The following is a 22,187-nucleotide window of genomic DNA, read 5'->3' on the forward strand; positions in this document are numbered from 1 at the left end:
TTAAAGGAATGTTAGGCGGCACAGTGTACAGAAGGTTATGATGATCTTTAAAAACCTTTTCACTAAGGAAAAAACAAAATCCTGCGGAAATAAATCGGCTTAGTGGACAGAATTAGAGGGAAAGGGTTTGCAGCCAGGGTAGGATTAAAGAAAATTGTGTGAAATAAAGAGCGAGTGATCAGGAGTGACTGTGCGTGCGTCTATGTCTGGAGGGCGGGAGTAGAGCGAGCGGGCACGCGAGAGAATGAGAGAGAATGAGAGAGAGAGAGAGACACACAGAGAGAGAGAGAGAGAGAGAGAGAGAGAGAGAGAGAGAGAGAGAGAGAGAGAGAGAGAGAGAGAGAGAGAGAGACAGACAGAGAGACAGAGAGAGAGAGAGGGGATGAGCATTGACTGAGGAGCATAGCTTTTCATCCAAACCTATCCGTTTTTTGTCCTCGACTGCACTGCTAAGCATTGACTAAATTCTGAAGCAGGGAAATATATTTTTTCGCAGTTTAGGAAGCGTTTCTCAGTAAAATAAATCGTCTTCGTTAACCTTAATGAAGTGTATTTATTGTAAACTTCTTGTATTTCCCACTTCGGCTTGAACTGCACCATGAATAGTTCGTGGGCACCTCTCTATCTAATACCGTTGGAATGGTCGGGATTACGCAGCCGAAAAACGGAGAGCATGTAAACGCTGATGGAGTTTGGGATTTATTGCGAAATAAGGGAAAGATGACCGTCTTCTCTTTGTGCTTGCTCTTGTGCGCAGATCTGCTGGATTTAGCCGTTGGTAAGTCAATTCCATTAGACCATTTAATAAATCATTTATTTGGCTGTTCCATTTAAAAGCCTCTCACATTTTCTTGTGCGTCTGGATGTGTGTGGAAATCAAATGCCCTTGCGTTCATGTTAAACATATGACCACTCTACTGAGCATCTCTCTTACACATTTTACATTCACCAAACCAACTTTTTGTTTTGCTATTTTGACTGTGTTTGCGGTGATGTACGTACACGTTTATTTTCCGTAGACCCCGTTTTCCATTGGCGTTTCGAGCTATGGTATCTTTGGGTAGGCTTGGGGAAGGTAGAGAGTGAGGGAGGGGAAGGAGTGTCACGTTATTTCTTCCGAATAATGTTCTATCATGTTAGCAGCGTGGGTTACGCGCGCTCATCCTTCCAGACGTTCCAGTCCAAATGCTCAGTTTTTTTTCTTTCTTCTTTTCTTATATCACCATAACTAGTTTACTAAATTTTTGACCACATACCTTCAGTCTTTCCAAGGTTATCTGTATTTATCTACAATGACCTGTAATATACAATGTTCTGTGTGTTATCTCAGCAACAGATCTCTTTATGAATGATGGCATCCCGCCGAGTTTACCATCGTGGCTCATGTGATATTCACCGCCAGAAGTTCTTTTAATTATCTGAACCAATATGTATATTTTGAAATCGGAAGATCATCATTTTCTGAGTTTTCATTTCAGAGGAATGGCATTTGTGAGCATAAGACCCTTTTAAATAAAGGCTACAAGACAGTGTATCATCCAATCAGAGATCCCATTTGGATTCCCAATATGAGGATATTGTTGAAGCGTAAGCCATATTGTACTACACATTTGAGAATTAATACCATATATGCATTTTTTTCCGATTCTGATCACTAGTGATTGAATCACAATACACATTTCACATCGTATTAAATCACAAGATGTCACATTAGGCTATGTGTATGATGGTTCAATGCAAACTTGTTGCATTAGAATAACATCAAACTCATTGAAACCACACATTAATGTGTAATGCAGACGGGACACATTTCACATTGTTAGAGGGAATGTCACTTTGATTTACAATCAAGCATATCAGCAATTTCATATAGAGCCCACATTACTCCCTAGATTCCCTACTGTGGTCAAGTATTCAGCACCAGACCTTGAAACCTCATGTGTTTGTTACTATTGACAGGAGTGATTCCAAGTCTATTATTTACTTAATTCAGTGAGCAGGATACTATGATATTCATTGTTTTGGGGTCATGACTTAAAGTACCAGAATCGAGGGTGTCCAGCATGTTTACCACAAAATACAAACAGTATTGTGAAACTCGCACAAAAGCAATGACCAGCTTGAGAATAACAGAAGTACATTCATACTTACTCAGTATTTCCTTCCTGCTACTGTAGCTAGAAGGAGATTCATAACATTCAGTTGGACATGTGTCTTAGAAAGTGAGATGCAATCGTTGAAATGTTCACCTTGGTCAAACATGCCCTACGTGCCCAGCCAGCACAAAATCCTCCCAATTGATCAATGAGAATCAGGAAAGTATCTACAAGGCATTGGTCTTCCATGGCACACCTGGGATCCATTCAGCACCATTGATTTTTGCGAGTCAGTGCCAGGTGCAGTCCAATGTTCACAGGTTGATTGGGAAGGATTTGGTGTGTGGCTAATGATTTACACTGGACTTAACATGACACCTCTTGGCTTGTTTGTCAATGTGTTTGTTTAAGAAGAAACCACACGTACAGTAGCCTACAGTGAGAACCAGGAGCTGTAACATGCACAATGTCACACTTGTTATCGGATCTACTGCATCTTCACAGGGGTTCCTTAAGCAGCCCAAGGCAACAAATCCTTTGTGAGTCAAGATAACCACTCTCTCTGTAATTAAGATCACAGCTTACAACAAATTTGGGCTTTCCATCTCCATATTGTAATTTGGTATCCATCTTACCTGTGATTACCATCACCAGTGTGTGTGTGTGTGTGGGGGGTGTGTGTGTGCATTCAGCATGTTTTAATGCTTATGGTAAGTGGCAAAGTGGATTCTTACAGGCAAATATTTAAAATGTACGATGTTTTACAGTGCATTCGTGGTTGAGTAGGTCAAGGGCTTGCACTGCACTGCATCTGATGCAATAAAGTACTTAAAAAACTGAGGCATGAGTGCAGTCAATCATCTTGTTCATTCACTGACCTTGATTGTTTAAGGCAAATGATATGCTGTATCCTATTGAATACTGCTGTTAAACAAGGAATGTATGAGTACCCTTGTAGCTCACCAGATAAGTGTGTATACCATGTAGGCTGAGGCCTTATTCCATTGGCCAAACTTTATTCTAATTGTGATGGGCTGAGGTTTGAATCTGGCCTGGGACCTTTGCTGCAGGCTGTCCCCTCTCTCCTTTCTCCCAGCCTTTCCTGTCACACTTCACTTAAAACCTGTCCAATAAAGCATGAAACATTGTGTTCCATAGGACTGTGATGAATAGTCACACCACGTGGATTTGGAACCACAAGCGACTTCAAATCTCCGATACAGTAGCTCGCCCTGCTACATACTGGAACCCAAACGAGACTCATTTGCTGTATTAGAAGGGTGCAGTTATTTCACATTCCCCACTGCAGTCTTGTTCTTAGAACCTTTTAGTGGGCCACAGCACGGGAGCGTGACCATCTTTATTCATCTTATTTCAGTCACAGAGCCTGAATCCTTGGGGCTTCATTTGTTTACTTAGTGACTGTACATTTATGGCCTGGATTTCTTTGTATCATATAACTTTGCAAGACATAGACAGCACTTGTCTCGGGTTATGGAATCTTTAGGTACTTAAAGTGAGCTGCAACTCGTTTCCCACATATGGATCTGTGGAGAAACTTCAAAATTGATTTACAACACCCGGTAATATATTCTGTCAATTCCTGAGGTCAGAGAGCAGAGTTTAACCTTGTAAGATGAGGTGGCAATAATCCTGTTCCTCATCATCTCTTTTCCCCGCGCAAAGTGAGCATCCAACCCCAATCAATCAAATGGCAAAATTCCATCACATTTAATACTTACTTGAAGATATTTTTTCACAACAGACTTAATTTAACGTGATAACTTTGCACACCAGATTATCATTTCCAATATTTCATCGATTTTCTTTTGTAACATATTCATATTCATCGCTATTACAAATATGCTTACATTCCATCTCTCTGCATCTGGAATTAGAACACCATAAAAGGGATGCGTCACATGGGGATTTTCAATGTAGGTTGAAATTAGGTTGAAGACTAAACAGCTGCAGTGGGTTCAAAGGGCAAAGTGGAGAGAACAAAGCCTTCTGTTTTGTTTTGAATCAGCCAGTAGGACTAGGCGGATCTGACAAGAACATCTCTCCATCAGTGGCATAAGAAGTTTTAGAATCACTCTTCAGGGACCACTGCCAAATCAGGGGTCAGTGACAGACCAAGCATTACTTCTACAGAAAAAAAAAGCACCGACCTCGTACTTGGTTGCACAACTATGATTCTCTGCCACACGCATCGGAAGTATGGTAGCTAGAGCAGGAGTACACTGTCTGCAGATTGATGGGCCGCCACCAAAAGGAGACACAGTAGGATTTGACTGCAATGTTGGAAAAAATAACTAAGTAATATATACCCACCCTGACAAATACAGTATGTTTTGTACAAGAAACATACATTACATTACATTTACATTTAGTCATTTAGCAGACGCTCTTATCCAGAGCGACTTACAGTAAGTACAGGGACATTCCCCCGAGGCAAGTAGGGTGAAGTGCCTTGCCCAAGGACACAACGTCATCTGGCACAGCCGGGAATCGAACTGGCAACCTTCTGATTACAAGCCCGCTTCCCTAACCGCTCAGCCACCTGACTCCCCATACATAAACGAAAGACTTGGACTTCAAGCAGTTCTTATGTTGATATTGTGTTCTATCAACATTCTTGCGTCATGTATCCAGACGGTTTTAGTCTACTAAGATTAATTTGAGGAAGTCATTGTGTGACACAGGGTTTAGTTTTATGGCTTGTTTCGCATCATGGCAGACTGGCCGTCTGACTGTAGATCTTGCCGTTCTGGACAGATAAAGCAAGGAGTTCAAACGTTGTGGTGTATGATCTCAGACATGGTGTGCCAGCGACAGCTGGGCTTGACTCACAGGAAGTAAGAATAGATATTGGCAGGAAAATGGACTGGGGTGGCGCTTCCATCCACCAATCACCAGGTTTTATTTCAGCACTGCTTTCAGCAGTTATATAAAATGATTATAAACAAATCTGAAGCATAACCTCTTTGTTTTAATTTGCTTTTTTGTAGCTATTGTGTGGTGTTTGCAGTCGCCCTTCAAATCTGATAATGTGTATTCTTTTTTTTCTTTTTTTATGGGTCATTTGATATCACACACTGTAGTGTTGTCTATTCAATGTTTGCGTAAACATGGTGGGATTAGAGTGGACATCTGTTAAAAACTGTATTCGTAGAAGGTTTTTTAATGATTGCAATCATGATTTTGGCCCATCACAATAGAGCCACAATTGCCTGTTATATTACCAGAGACCGGTCTCCTCAGGGAAGTAACTGGAATTTTACAATAGATGTCAAACTACAGTACACTGCTAAATCAGGTCCCTTTGAAGCCTTCAGTGTCCTTTAATGTTACTGTCTCAAAATGGCCTTTGAGAAAGCATGGCTCTGTGACCCACAAATCACATGTTTGACTGGTGGTTTGAGTTTGAGCAGCCTAATGGACTAAAAGGATACTGTTATAACAGAACGGTCAAATTACTTCTTTCCGTTATAGTTTGTCTGTAGCTAACATTCTGGTCTTCATTCAAACCGTTTTCTGACCACTTTGAACCAATACATTTGTTCTTTTTTCATCATGGCTTTTTTCAGGCATCCTTCAGCTGATAACCTGATAAAACCCTGTAGAGCCACAATCATACTACATTTAGTCTTTTTTTTTAGCAGACGCTCTTATCCAGAGCGACTTCCAGTAAGTACAGGGACATTCTCCAGTACTACAGTACTGCAGAATGCAATACTACAGTTGCATTGCCTCCAGTTCATATTTGAGATCTCAGTATTTCACCATGCATAACACAATTTATTATATAACCTACACTTACGCACATGCAAGCACCTAGAGGCTTTGAGAGTCACTCGTTACTGTACATGCTCAATAATTTATAACTGAGTTATCTGCTCACAAACTTTTTGTGAGGAGATAAATAAGAGGTCTTTTAGGAATATCCTTGTTTTAAATGTGATCAAGTATACCCATAAAAATACACTTGAATGTATGAAACTATGCAGGTTCATCTCAAAAATCACTGGTACTAAACCATTTTCCTCCACATGTAAAATCATTACAGTGAGCCAACCACAAGCTCTGATGTCAAACAGTATCTCTTCGCCTTTCAGGTGGTTGGGCAAACCCAAACCACCCTTTATGACATTAGGGACTAGCTGAAGTGCTATGTTTGTTTGAAAACCAGTCATTGTAAGTCCATTAACATATTTTATTAACAGAAAGCCTGTCTGAAATGGATTTCACATCCAAGATGACTTGATGGCGGGTAGCTGAGGGTCTGGAGGGGAGGTCCTCGGGGCTAGCTTCTCCCTCTCCGCAAATAATGCAGAAGAAAGTGGAGTCATTACGGCAAATTTGTCCACCCCCAAAGACATCTCATCTGCCTCTTGCATGGGGAGAGGGGGGACAAATCTGAGGAAGAATCCTTGCATTTGAACTTTTCTTGGCCTGTACAGTTCCAGAGCAGCCTGCCAGCTCAAGCAGTGACACTGGAAATGATAAAGTCTATGATTAGTAGAGACAAGTAAATGCCAGTGGCAGGGGAGTTCAAAACAGCCTCTAACTTCCACCCCTCTCTAACCCCTGAAGTCCTGGGTTGAGCGGGGTAAGAGGGTTGGCAGGATGCTGTGCTTGGTTTGGCTTGCGGGGGAGTTTGAAGAAACTCTGACTTTCTGTCAGCTACTGGGGGAGAGAGACAGCCAGAAAGGAGGTATGGTGGGGCGTCTCTGAAGATAGGGAAGTGTTGGTTGTGGCTTTCGTCCATGATTAAGCCAACGAACGACCTCTGTTTCCTTATGCGGCATTAAATACATATTTTAGTTGGTATTTTTTTATTGTAAAAGAAATTAAGGGGGGGGGGCATATTACTTTGTTATGTCGAAAAGTAGGTACTTTTCTTTCAGTTTGTTCCACGTTTTCACAAGCAGCATCTATGTGACAGCAGGAGTGCGTGAATGTTCCTGTAAGATCTTTATTTAACCTTCCCTTGGAAGGATTTCACCATGCCAGAATTAGTACCGGTTCTCGTGACATCCTTCTCGTATCATCAGAAAAACATCTCGGCTTGGTTCTTCGTCTCTGAGATTAGCGACTATCACAACCAGGGATTGCTTGACAGGCTTCATCAGCACTTTTCCTGAAATCCCCCCCACTCACCCTCCAACACTCCCCACCACCACCCCCATCCCTCCTACATCTTAATGTGGATTATGTGATTTTTCTTATCGTGTTCAAACATGGCTGCTGAGTAGTAACAATGGTTCTGCCACTGTGTGCTCACATTAGGCGCCTTATTAGAGAGTTGGGGAAGTGGCTGGTGAACAATACAGTGTGCCACTTATCTCTGCGTTCATGCTACATCACAGGGGGCTTAAGCTTCTAGGAATAGCAATCCTAAGCATTGAGGATTTTTCAGCTCTGTCAACACCCCAACTTCCTCTTATCCTTCTCACTTTGGTTTCCTTCAGTCACAACTGGAATGTTTTGGAGGAGACACAGGGAGGCCGTTCATCGAGGGGTGGAATTAGTCAGTGTCACCATGACCTCAGGTTGAAGTTGTTGGCTGCACTTGCTTGACTGTGTGTTGTACCAAGGTGAAGGAAGCGAACTGTGAAGTATAAACATGAATACCATTAAAATTGAAATAGCATTTGACAAATGTGAGGTCATCTGTCTGCTTTCAAACAAAAAACTAAAACAGCGTGTTCAGATGTGAATGACTATTTTTCGGAGGCAAAATATTTCTTAACGACCAGAGTAAATATATTCTTTGTCACTCACTTCAATCAAGCAAACATGTCAATACAAAGTCCAATCCTTTGCATTCATGTCTCCTGCTCTGATGGAAGGGTGCCTCTCGTATTCGATGTCATCCTCAACATGTGCAAATTGTACGGATGTTGACATTGCAAGTTGTATTTGAACATCTGCGGGTGTTCTTAATTTCCATTCCAGTCTCCTGTAGCTTGAGAAACCATACTGAGAAAGCTGCGTTTTTTTCAGTTGGCACACTGTACTGAAGGACTTAGCCTGCTGCTATTCAAACCGTCTCAGTCTGTGGCTGTATCCTCCCTGCAGTGAACGCACCACCCCTCGTTTCATGGAAGTCCAGCACTCAGATTAGACGAGAACGGAGAGGAGGACATGGAAGGAGAGAGCCGAAAAGAGAGAGTGAAAAAGAAATAGGGAGGGAGGGAGCGAGCGAGAAAGAGTGAAAAGGAAACGACTTTAATCTGCACATTGACGTCAGGGTGGATGGACCGAAGCTGTGTGAACGGGGGTAAGGGGGGATTGTGTGGGCTGTGCGTCTTACGACAACAGATTATTTTCCATTATGCACGCAGACTTCCTCACAGTGAGCCATAGAGAAGCTTTCTTCCCTGGGGATTGCAGTCCTCGGGCGTTTCTACCATGCGGCGCGTCACCCCCCCCCCCCCCCCTCCCCCCAAAGAATCATAAAGACATAATTTAGATCCCCAGCCACTCAAACAGTCAAACAGGAGGGGTATTTCAGGAGGATCGGGTGAGGATGTTTACTGAAGGACTGCACCATCCTCTCCTAACATCTGTCAGTCATCTAGGCGCTCTCCCGATCTCTCACCCTTGAACCACCAGGCTCGCCACGGATAAAACTACTCAAGGGTGTTAACAACAGGCCCCGGGACAGGGGTTGAATAGTTAATATGACGACATGCATTGGATAAAGAGAGGGTTGTCTTCTGATGTGAAAACTCACAGCCTTATGAAGGGGATACAGTCACTGTAATGCGCAATAGTATAGATATTTCCATTTCCTCAGGTAACCATTTCCTCAGCCGTAAAGGAAGAGTTGATGAGGTATTGAATAGTTGATGGCGTACATTGTTAGGCAGAAGTCTGTCGGTATTTGATTTTCATCACATGTATGTTTGTCTGGCAGCGTGCATGCTGTTTATGCCATGCCAAATCATTCTGTTTTTGAAGGTAATTGATCCAAGCTTAAGTGATTACTCCCCTGCTTCAGAAACTCACCCACCATCTGATATTGACTGTTGGAAAAAAACACTGTAATCTTCCCTTTTCGAGCTCTACCCTTTAAGCTGCGATAATTCAAAGTGTGTACTGACAAAAGCATCAATCCAAATCTCACCATTTGCATACGATAAAATATAAGTAATCCCTTGGCGCAGTTTCATTTTTTCGTCTTAAAAAAAAAGTGACTACCCTAAGACTCTCCACCTAAAAAGGAGGTGTGTAGGTTGAGTGCTTAAATGATACAGGAGGTTTATGTCAACCCGAGATGAAAGTGTTGAAGTACTCTGGGTGCAGACACTTTCATCAGTTTGATTGACCTATGTTTTCAGATGTACAGTTTACCCGTGTGGCACGCTGGCCTACAGAGAGAAGCACACAAGAAAAGCTCCTATTAGTCCCGGTCACAGCGGGCAACACATCCTGCCTGGTACTGAGACCTCAATCATGCAATGCTAAGCACGTGGCTAAGCACGTCAGAATGACCTGTCTGCTGTATGATCCACCCCCCCCCCCCCCCGCCCCACACACACACACAAACCTCATACAACACACATACATACACACACACACACCCAACCCTTTCAACATCCCCAAAAATACGGAGTACGACGTAACCCAGTCAGACTTAGGGATGTGTGTCTTGACGTCAGTTGTTGGACATAACATGCCACAGCAACCAACAACTAAACATAATTAGAAATAGCCTGGTTCTGTGTTTCCATTTCATTCTCCTAAACCGGATGGACAGAGCTGTATGCAGGGTGCAGCCAAGCATGACCCACTGCTTTACAGGATTATCCTATTAGACTCACCCCCAGTCCCTCATTTGGACAGAGTGAAAGGTCAAGGGTCAGTGGCTCAGAATTGTAATGTGGCACACCACACATGCTCAGGCCCTGTGTTTGTTAATTAACACCCAATTAGAGTGAATGTTCTAAAACGTGGCAGATTTCAGGGGGCATTTTGAAGGTGAGAGTAACTGTATACATGCCTGTATATCCTGCTGGCAGTCCAGTGAAACATAGAGGATGTGTCCTAGTAGCTCCCTGTCCAACATTTTCTTTTCTAGCAGCTTCCTGTTTAGCAGCTTCCTGTCTTACAGCTTCCTGTCTAGTAGCTTCTTGTCCAACATCTTCTTCTCTAGGAGCTTCCTGTTTAGCAGCTTCCTGTGTTACAGCTTCCTGTCTAGTAGCTCCCTGTCCAGCAGCTTCTTCTCTAGCAGCTTCTTGTTTAGCAGCTTCCTGTCTTACAGCTTCCTGTCTAGTAGCTCCCTGTCCAACAGCTTCTTCTCTAGCAGCTTCTTGTTTAGCAGCTTCCTGTCTTACAGCTTCCTGTCTAGTAGCTCCCTGTCCAACAGCTTCTTCTCTAGCAGCTTCTTGTTTAGCAGCTTCCTGTCTTACAGCTTCCTGTCTAGTAGCTCCCTGTCCAATAGCTTCTTCTCTAGCAGTTTCCTGTTTAGCAGCTTCCTCCAGCAGCTTCAGATGGTTGCATGTTTGGCAAGTCTAAAAAACTCCATCTTTGTTCCGGTTGCCTTGTTTTTTCCATCTTTAAATCAAAAGTGATCGAGCAGCCTGTCAAAGGCAGCAGTAGACATCTGTCATTTATGGCAGGATCTGACGTTTCTTTTCAGCCCTCCCAGCCCCCCCAATGCCCCCTCCCATCCCCGCCCCCTCCCTTATGGCAGTGTGCAGACAGGCCATAGAGTTCGAGGTATGATAATCTCACAATAAATCATAAAACTGCCTGTGGCAGCCCTGAGTCTGACACATAATCCGTGCTCTTTCACCATTTGGTGGGATTCTATGTTATATTTGATGGTAATCCCACTGTACAAGCTTCCCCCCCCCATTAATGACATGTAGGGCATTGAAGAGATTTTACAGTATTTCTAGAAAATAAATAATATAAACATGTCTGTTGTGGTATTACTGTATGATCTTTTTATATGTAATCAGAAATATTCTTGATGTACATGGTACATTTATACTAATTGTACTTCTCACTGTAACAGAGCTTGATCTAGCAATCATCTATTGAGTATTATTATTTTGTTTTATTTATAGGAACCACATTTTTTTACGATTTTGAATAACTTGAATGATAATATACCGTATGAGTATGTGTACATTTTAAGATATAACAAGTCTAATGAGCCTAACGCAAATATCGATTTGTCTTGGTGCCAAAATGATGATCTGTATAGTCTTTAAATTCACGTTAGAGCTCAAGTGCAAAGTTTGTTGTATTTTTAGGTCATATATATTTTGATAGGAACCCCTTGACTTCAGGATCTTTGTTGAATAATTAGATTTTTGTCAAATTGATTTGCTTCCTTTAATCAGAAAATCTAAAAGGGCTAAATTCAGATTCATGAAGAAGACATTTTGTCTGCTTTTTATTTTTGAAGATGCCATTTAGGAATCATTGAATTGTCCTCAATCAGTCTATGATCGTTCTACCAATGTTACCACATATTAAAGAGATATAGCAGTGTCACTGATGATTTGTTACCCTATTAAAGCTGTGACGGTACACTGTTGTTTGAAGTACAGCAGTCCAACATACTGTAGCTATAGTGCTGTAACAGGTGGTAAAGCTATGTACTGGAAGTGCACTTGTTAATTAAAGGTTCATGGTGGAGTTTTCTCTAACCCTAGACACACATGTGGTTTGAATAATTATCATAACCAATAATGATAAACCAATGGCTGACCAATAAATAGGCAAACAATATCTACGATCTCCAATCTATAGTCGTTTTATGACACATACTTTCATTTTAAACGCAACAGAAAAACCTCTGTTGATCCAATAAATCGACAAATACATGTCTATGCAGCTAACAAATAAGTCATGTCCAAAGTGGTAATCTTGGAATGTGCAGAGGACAGAAGGACAGAAGGAAACAAACGAATGTCAAGGAGACAGCACATCACGCTGCGCATCTGAAAAGCTCTCCAGTCTTTTATTAGAACATGGAGAGGCTCTGCATGAGCCAGAGAGCCACGCAGGGCGGCCCTTACCCCTCACTCCGTAATTAGACACACATATTGTTTCATCTCAGCCCTCTCCTTCCTTGACAACCTCCTGGTTTTTGATCTAATCTGCCTCCTTTATGTGTTCTATCCACCCCCCAAACCCCTCCTCCTTCGCCTGTCCTTATTCAACCAAGGAGCAGTTATGATGTGTATCTCCACTTCAATATCTTACAGTGTACGGTGCTACCAGCCATGTAGAACTGGAGAAAAAATGCTAAATGAAAGGATAGGAACTTTGGAGTAGAAGGATAAATCGTAACGGTAGTGTTATTGTTATTTACGTCTCAGTAAGGGATTTTAAACTTAGTATACTTGTTTCGACAGTAGTCCATGATGGCTTGGAAAGAAAGTGGCCCAGAGCTACATTTCACTATATTTACATTTCACTAGCAAAATGCAAGTGAAATGTAAAATTGGAACCTGCGAACTGAAGCACGGCTGAGAAGATAAGAAAGAAGAAGTGATGTCACAGCCTTTCATTAAGAGGAATGTCTCACAGGAGCCAAAATGCACTTCCAACAAGTTCTAAAACTGTTCAAGTGTCTTTAAATATATTTCTTTATCATATGCTGCCAAGACATGTCCGATATTGGCAACACATTGCGTTAACATAAGGTAATGAGGCAGCTAAGACTGCATCTGCTTGTAGGGCTGGTGAGTATGTGCAGATTGTGAACTGACATCTGGACTAATGCCCTGGCTCAATGGGCAAAACCAGCCATCCAGATAAAGCAAGTGGAGAATATGAAGTCTAAAAACCCACACAGCTTTTTCACCATGGCCGCCCGTAATGGAAGTTGTCCTAGAGTCTCCTCAGCATGAAGCATTATGAGTCCACCGAGTCAAACCTATTCCTACTATGAGCATTTTTTTTTCCTGCAATCTTGAACCAGCTGAGGTACCTGTTGAGTGTACAACAGTGTACTTATTTGCTTATGGGCCATAAACAAAGGACTTTCTCATGTTAGTCATTGGCTACTCTCTGTGCATTTCATCCCGTATCTCTTCCATCACAGACAAGCCACGCTGGTCTTTTTTGACTGGAAGATTTCATCATAGGCAGTTAGTGAGGCAATCTAATCCCCTCTACCACAAACCCCAGTCTGCTAACCCCACATCTCAAGAATATTCATACACTGTATAACTGTAGTCTCATATTAAATCCATGATCCGGTGGTTTCGCTCAGACAAGGCTGTGATATATGAAGTCGGTGGTGTGGAAAAGGGCAAGTGACAAAGCTTTGGCTGTTTGGTATTCAGACAGCAGGTGTCCCTGCAGCTGACCTGAGTGGGCAGTAAATGAAGGAGACTGTAACTCTGGTGTAGAGTACAAATTGTTATGGTAGTGTTATTGTTATAAACCTTTCAGTAAGGTATTTAAATCAGAATGTTAGTGGAGACAGGACTGTTGTTTGTGTAGGCAGTAGTTCAGTTTAGGATTGAGTGAGCCGTCATGGCTAAGATCTTTTCCATCTGAATTCGTACCAGTGATAGCTGTGCTTTTTGAAGTCAAAAGGAGGAAGACGTGTGAATTAGATGGCAGCTGACCTTGGCTCGTTCTTTTAACTACCCCGCCGTCTTCCGATACATTTCAAAGACAGGAAATACTGGATCCGAGTGCCCTGAATAAAACAGATAAACAGCGTCATTGGGTAAGTTTAAGTGGCGACTGCGTGGAGCCATGCAACAGTGAGAAAGGTATTTTCTCACTATTTTCCAGGATAGGTTTCTGCTTTTACAGGGGGACAGTAGGGAACAACTCAGACAGAGAGCAGCAGCAGCTGAGACAGCCCATGTTTACCTCAGAGGTTCCCACTCAAGTGAGAAGTCAACTTGGGTGGGACCTCTCATGGATCTCTCACTAAATGTATTTCTATTTGGAAACAGCATGCAGACAAAATCAAACAGTGTGCCAACCTCTGGAGGAGGAGGCGATCAATACAGATTTACAGCAAGGAAGAAAAAAAAGAAGCTTTCTCACAACCATCAGCAAGTTTGTATACTTGAGTAGCCTCCCTTGTCATACACTGTAAATGTATGCTTTATACAGGCCAGCTGCAGCCTCAGGTTTTGGGGGAGGCTGGCAGGTGGCAGCAGGACAAACAAGACTGAAGGTTGGTTAAGAAGGTCATTACTTTTCAACTGGGGGTCAAAAAGCTGTTTCGTGTGCGAGGTAGGGAGTTTCTTGCCCATGCCTTCTTTAAACGCACCTGACACACTATTTAGACTCCTGATCACACTACCACTTAAGTACCCACAGTAGCTGGCCCGGAGCCAATAGGCCAGCCCAGAGCTCAGATGAACAGGATGCGTGGCAGGGGAGGTTTGTAGCGATGATCTGTAGATGAGTTACCCCGGTCTCAGACTGGTTATGGTACTGTAGCAAAAGCGGAGGTTAAATAAATAAATAAACACAACAAAAAAACACTGTCAAATCAAGTGTAGCCTCCTCTTATTCTACTCACACACTTAAGATGAAGAGAGCAGCGGCATGAAGCATGCAGGAAACCGTAGCGGGGCCAATAATGGCTCCAGGATGGCCCTTGTTATTTAATTTGTGATCAACCGTAGCAATTGATTTGCTGAGTAATCAAGAAACCCTACAGTCATAGTAATGTTGCCCCATTTTCATTGGAAAACCTTTCTGAGAAGCCACAAGAGTGACAACGAGAAGAAAAAACAGCCCCACACATCAAAGCATGGGCTGTTTTGAATGGATCCAACTGATATCAGACGCACAACAAATGAATGTAAATCCTTGATCTGTGATTGAGTGAGTCAGGTTTCTGTGCTTGGCAAGGGTGTGTGAGGAGGGTGACTAGCCTGGAAGGGACAGACCCAACCAGGGAAGCTCCACAGCTGTATGTGGTGAATTGATTAAATGCTCGATTAAACGCTAGGCAGAGCAGTCTGGCGGGCTAATTCAAAGGCATATGCAAATAATCTTGTTTCGTAGATTATTGCTTCATGCAAGCAGACACGCATGCACGCAGGCCAACACACACACACACACTTTTACACACAAATACACACCTAATAGTTGTTTCCAGAAGGCAAAGGACAGAATGTTGTTGAGGATTACAATTCTCCAAGTGGCAGTGGGTATACTGTATACCCCAGGGGGAGATTTTTACCATCTGGATTTTGTGAGACACTAAAATATCGGGAATGATGTTTGACAAAGCTGCTAGTTAAATGGTTGTGGAGATTTAAGTGTTCTTTTGTCATAGAGTACACACAACAACAAAAAAACACACACACCCATCCACACACACATACACATTCCAGTCGGTAACACATCTCTTGGAACTAATGCCTGTTTTCTTTTAAATCAACTCAACCTTTCTAACTACAAAATAGTTGTGTGCCACTGTACCCAAAAAACAGCAGACAATGCCACCATGTTGCTAAGTAACAGCTATGAAGAGACTTCTGAAGACCACATATACACTGTCAACAGTTGGCAACAAGTTATAATTTTAGTCATCCCAACAATTTTCAGAAAGTGATTTATCCTTTGCAAAGAGAGGGCATTCTGTAGACACTGGCTTTTGAGTGTACCTCTGCGTTTTCAAAGAAAATTAACTTTCTGTCAGTGGCAAAGTCATTTTCTGCTATGTTGTTCGTGAGCTGGTGACGTTTAGCTAGGCTTGATTGCCAAATGTTTCCTTAGAAAAGGATCTGATGTAACAAAACCTGTTTTAGGCAGACAGCAGTGCCTTGTCAGAGATTCACAGGAGAATCATTAGCCCTTGTTCTGCAGTCTTTAGCCATTGCCTTTAAGGACATGCAAAAGGAATGAGCTCAGCTCTCTCTGGTGCTGCTAAACCAATAGGAAATCCTTTCATTAACAGAATCAATATTCTTCCCAGCTTCTGGGCGGTCACAGAACTCATTATACTTACTAATGTCTGCATACTACAGATTAGTAGACATGGACGCGTTCTTGTGTAGCATTCTTGGACTTAAAGCCATCACTGATTTATCACTGTTTTCATTTGTCAGTGGAGGGACCTATGTCATTCATTGGGCTGTGTGACACTATAGTGTCCTGTGAGATCCAATACTGACATGGCTCAGTGTTACATACAGGATGCATCTACATACTATATGTTAATCATCAGTGTTATCGTTCACTTTGCTACATCCTGCTCTTAACCAGCATTTATCTTATCTTTGTTAACTTATGTGTGCATAGGGATACGTCTGGCTAATAGTCTGAGGAATATGTATTGCATTTCTACAGAACCTAGTTACCCGCTGCACCATTCTTTCTCACTGCTAGTCTTAAATGTGGACAAAACGATAACGTTCAATTAGTCCGAGAGCATTTTTGTCTAGCAGAAGAATGTCATCCTCTCGCTTGAGACAAGTGGAAAACGTTCCGTAGGGTAATTTTCCAATATGAAAGCCTCCCTCCCCCTTTCTGCAAAGCAAGCAAGTTTGGGCAGACATTTGTGCAAGGCAATCGACGTGGTTGCTTACTGTGCAGTGATAGGGGAAATTCACTCTCATAGCTCTCATGATATCCATTGATTGCTCTTGCTGGAACCCTTTTAGATCATTTTTATTTTGTATAGATTCCAAATCGATTAGTTTTACAATTTTAAAACATCTATTGTTATATTTCAATGAGAAGAAGGCAGGATAAGGTACACTTTTAGGAAATAAATGCCTGCTGAAAATGCCTACGTAAGCCACCTTAAACTCAATGACTAATCATCAGTCAGTTTTGAAACACAGCAACCCAGCTCAACATGTTTGATTCCTGTCCCACTGCAGCAAAAAAAAGGCTCAAACAAAGTAATGGCTCTACCCTTGTTCATCAGGCAACACTACACTTTAGGTTCATTTTTGCGGATATGATAGAAATACTATGTACCGTCTGGAAAGAGACATAACTCTTCAATGGATTATCACCACTTTCACAAATGTAATTTATTTAATCTTAGACCATCTTCCACTGCAACTCTTTGCAAGTATTTTATTTAGCTTCTGTTTTACTTTGGTTAAGAGAGAGGGTGACAGAGAAAGCAAAATAGAGAGGGTGGCAGAGAAAGCGAGAGATATCATAGAGAAGGTGTACCCGAGAGTGCAAGTGGACTAGAAACAGAGGGAGTAAGATAGAGAGAGAAAGAGAGAAAGAGAGAGGGTGAATAAAGAGAGTAAGTGAGAGAGAGAGGCATTATGTGAATAATTTTAGTGTATTTCTGGGCTAAGATGGAGATGGATTCTTCAGAAACACAATGTTTAATGAGTCATTATTGCGGTCAGCCACTGAAAATAGATGAGATAGACATTTTATCCTGATTAACGTCCATAATGGGTTTGCCCATAAAACCAAACTGTTCCTTCAATGATGCGTGCTGACTGAGTCTGTCTCCCTCTCATATTTTTAAGTCGATAATGCGTACGCTAATCCATCAAGATTGACAGTGATCATTAGAATAATAGGGAGAGCAGATATTTGATACCAGCCCTCCTGGTGGCGCTTGCCAGATGAATGAAATTGTCTCAGACAGGCTGGCAGCTCTGACAGCAGGAACCAATAACTGGGACAAACTCTCTAAAAGAAAAACCCTGTCTGATTGCAACTCCAACAGCTGTATCTATATCCGCATTTTGAAGCCAAGTATGGATGTATTTTCCTTCGTTTTCTTCCTCCTTAAGGCCCATGAGAAAATGCTGTACTGTACACTGGCACAGGTTGTTGTGTTTACGCTTCAGTAAAACTGGCTCCATTGAGAACCAGGAGAGGCTAATTACTGATCTAGGAGTGTTCTACGTGACATCAAAGGACCTTTTAATCAGATCTCACTTGACCTTCACTGTACCTTCTGGGTAGATTCATTAAATCCAAGGACAATATTAGTCCAGGTCAGTGAAAGGACTTACCATCCAAAATTGAATCATGATCTCGTATCGTGGCTGAGGTCAGTTGAGGAGGTTTTGGTGCAGTACACAGCAACAGATGCACTTGGTTTGCGATCACAAATTAGAATGAATGGGCTCAGTGTTGGCAGAGTTCTTAATATCATCCCTGTGAGCTTAAAAGTACTTTGATCAAGATTACTGAGGGGGGCGATTGGGGTATAATTGGGTTGGTGTTAGATTAAGTGAATGAGAAGCCAGGGTCAAAATTGCCACTAGGATTTTAAAGGATTCTGGACCTCCAGGCTGGTTGGAATGCACCAAATTTGACTCTGTAGTGAGATGGAATACCAATTCACACCCAATATTCTGTGAAACATTTATACTGGAATTCAATGTCCCCAATAGTGCCTCAACAAGCAAAATAAAAACTGTTTTGTGGAGATGGGGATGCAACCCAATTGAGTTTTTTTTCTTTTTTTTTCTTAATGTCACTTTTCATGACAGTTGGAAATGCATTTTAAACACCCGTGTCTTTCAAATGTAATAGGGTTACTTAGAACAGCCCATTTTGAATTTCATTCCAGGCGACCCCATCGGATCCTTTCGTTTTTCTTCAAAAAGCATTTTGCATAGATTTTAAGAGGTTAAAGCTGCCCATTCATGCTAAGACTACTAATGTATTAAACTTGCTGAACTTTTTACCACCGTCAGATTTTAATATGCTATAATTACAGAGTAGGGGCCCCTGGTACAGTAGGTGTAAAAACCTGGGGTGGCTATACTCTCCTCCTGTACCAGTGTATGCAAATTCAACAGTGTCTATTGCTTTATTTTTGAAACCTTGTCCCTGTGAGCATTGTTCCACGTAAAAGGTTTCATGAATTCAACTTTTGAACAAATGGTTCTAAACGTACAAAACACTACTGGATCTATTTGTCAAAGTATGAGTTAATTTTTGTAATTATCTGACAAATACTTTTGTTCATTTGATAAGCAGAATTTTTTTTAATGCACTGCGATAAATCTGAAACCCCAAGAATGGTCATCTGGAATGGCAACTATATGGTACAATAATAACTTCTAAGACATTATTAATGTTTTTTTGATACGTGTGATTGCAAATTGTTGGCCATATCTCTCTGTAATGGGCCCTAACAGGACAAGACTGTTAAATCTAATTTCTCGAATTAATGAGTGAAATATAATAATGTGCCGTGCCTGCACTTAACAGTCATTAAATATTCTCTTCCTAGCACTTCTGAATGGACAGTGAGTAATTTAACAAAATTCACAATCAGTGTGTGATACTTTGTTACATATGTTTTGCTCAATGGCAGTTTTTTTCTTTCTTTCTTTCTTTTCCCAATCAGACATGTCCTGTTCACCCCCAGCTCTTTGTATGTGTGTATATCCTGCAAGTAGGTGGCCTCTCCTAGTATCTTAGTGGAAAGTCTTAGAACTGTGACTCCATGTCATTAAATATGTGTAAAAGACTGTGTGGGAACGCTGTTGCCAGAGGCATATATTGCATACAGAGTAGACACCTTCCTTTAGAACCTGAGGAGAGAGCAGCCGGAGAGACCTAGTCTAAGTGCAGGCTGTCCCTTCAGCTTGGCCGACACAGATCACTAACTTCCTAAATCCCCCACAGGATAATTTATCTTTTAGACAAAGTAGGAGGAGAATTCTTTCCTTGAAAAGTTTGTCCAAGTATTACACACACACACAGGCACACAGACACACAAAGACACACACAACTTGGCTCGACTTTTCTTTTTCCACGGGTGAAGTTTGTTGATTTCTCTGACATGTCTCTGCAGTTTTCCAACAATCCCTCTTTCACAGTGCTTGACAAATAATACACATCTCTCAAGGAAATGCCAGAAAAGGGCATACATTGCAGCATGTGTCACATTTTGCCGAGTCACCTCATTAAACCACATAAGTGGAGTGACTGTCAAGGCTGACACAGGTGTGCCGTCAGGGCACAATAGTGCTTGTGTTCGCACCCTGTCTACACCCTGACTGTCACCTGTTTTGGAGTGTCGAGGAAAAGAAGAAGAAAAAAAAGAAGATGTCGGTGTCACGCTGACCCTTAAGAGTGATCACACTCCCTCCACGGCCTGTCAATCAAAGACAGGATATGTCCATGTCTGTGTCTCTGCCCGTAAACTGTGTTCCACTGTGTGAGATGGTGACACATGAGAGACCAGAGGATACAGGCTGATTGATTGGCAGATATTTATGTGTGGTCTCACTCCACTGGCTCCCTAAAGAGCACAAACCTAATGGCTTTAGTTAAGACTGATTTCCTTTGAGACACAGGGGAAAAGAACATTTTGGCAAGTGAGCAGACACGTCAAATGACTCAATTAATCAATTCCCGTGCCAAATCGAAGGCGTTTAAAATATGTTGTTTCATCGTAGCTCTCCTGCTGTTCCTCATTACACTTATTTTTGCACCTTGAAATGCAACCTGAATCTCAATGGTTAGCTGGTGCTATTCCCTGAACACAAGCTGAGCTCCCTTCTCTGAAGTAGTCTTCTGACATCTCCGACTCTCCCTCTAATCTCCCTTCTTTCCTAGGCGGCATGGCATAACGGACCTTCATATTCATTTCGGACAAGTGTGGTTGGCTTTTCAATGAATTCTGAGTAGCCGGTAATGTGTTGCAACTGCATTTCCGTCCGACCGCTCTGCAAACATTGGCTGTGCAGACGCCCCCTCTCAGTCACAGCTCAATCATCTATTACCCGTTCATTCGATTCATTTGTCCGTTTCAATGCAAACATTTGGTTTGTCGGTACTACCACCGTTTGAGATGTATAAAGAGAAATTAAATTATAGGGATTTCATGCTATTTTCCAGTCTGTGTTGTTTCGAATAAACTCTACACATGAATTTGTTGGCAATTTGAAAAAATGCACTTAATTTAAATAGAAAATAAAATACTTTTGATGTAAAAATTTGAATAAGTATGTTGAGAAACACCTGTTCAAGTAGCTTTGGGCTACTATCCAGTGCTATTGAATACAAGATTGTATAGTTTGTGACATGGTTTCCTGCAGATAAACGCATGCACAACCTCATGGAGTTACTGCAATACAACAGAGTTGGTTTGGACCTGCATACAAAGCTCAAAGGCTTTACAGCCATGTTCGATATCCGCTGTGATCAAATTAACGTTACGGTGGATATATCAGATAATCATCCCCTTTGCAGTACTTGTTTAGTATTTTCCTCAGCATGAATGTCATATTACAGAGGGCTCTCCAGGCCCTGGTGCTGATTATTCTAAATGAGTCATGAGAGAACAAAGACAGCTCTATCCATCATGTTACGGTCTCTTCCACTGGCCACTGCGAGGCTTGATGAATCTATGGCTCTCCAGACAGCACCACGACTGATTGGTTCAGCCGTTCTGTACTGGCCCTGCACCAAGTCTACTTCTTGTTCCTTTTACTGCAAAGAAGAATCTACCGGGTTGTAACAACAAAGCATTCAACAGTAATAAGTCATAACCGTGAATAAGTATTCCGACCTAACCCATTTTATTGTGTCGGGGATCATTTATTAGTAACTATTTTCAGCTCCCCTGTGGTTTGTCATAAGGCCTGTCTTATCCCCCCAAAGCGATGATTTGTCCCAGTTGATAACGGTTGAAACACAATTTGTTTCTGCTTAGCCTCTGCACATCATCAGTTGCTAGGCTCCCCTCACGGCTCCGTTTCTGGCACAGAGCACAACGCAGGATGATACAAAACGTGTCGTCTAGGACCACCAAGACCACACGTACACCTTTATCCTCACTCTGAATGGGATTCCATACCAAAGGGGGTTGTGGGTAATTAGTTGAATGATGTAACATGGGATCTCTTAGGGGCCCTTTGGTCTACGGAGGGTCTCTCTGGAGATCGGAGACACACAGAAGTGGGGGAGATGCTCAGCCCATCCATTCGTCTTCTCCACAGAACAGTGGCTTTTTTCTGCTCATTAGAGCCCTACTTACCCACTAATGAGGAGGCAGGAGGGGGCGCTGGCCACGGGGTGGAGACACACAGCGGTCGTTTTATTTTCGTTTGAAGGTGACCACGCATTTTTAATGGAGGTTCCACCACCACTCAGCGTGTCATCAGTCTCCCCTGAGTTGTCCTGCTT

The 22,187-nt window shown here is 42.1% G+C and overlaps 1 protein-coding gene across 1 annotated transcript in view; it reads left to right on the forward strand.

The window, feature by feature from the left end:
* The first annotated feature begins 518 nt into the window (after positions 1 to 518).
* The window catches only part of igsf21a (immunoglobin superfamily, member 21a), a 119,457-nt gene continuing 97,788 nt past the window's right edge, over positions 519 to 22,187 (forward strand). The window contains 1 exon segment of the mRNA XM_067240968.1: positions 519 to 778. Coding sequence (XP_067097069.1) covers positions 640 to 778 — 139 coding nt within the window. The 5' untranslated portion in view covers positions 519 to 639.

Source organism: Osmerus mordax, chromosome 1 (assembly GCF_038355195.1).
Source record: "Osmerus mordax isolate fOsmMor3 chromosome 1, fOsmMor3.pri, whole genome shotgun sequence".
Taxonomy (NCBI): Eukaryota; Metazoa; Chordata; class Actinopteri; order Osmeriformes; family Osmeridae; genus Osmerus; species Osmerus mordax.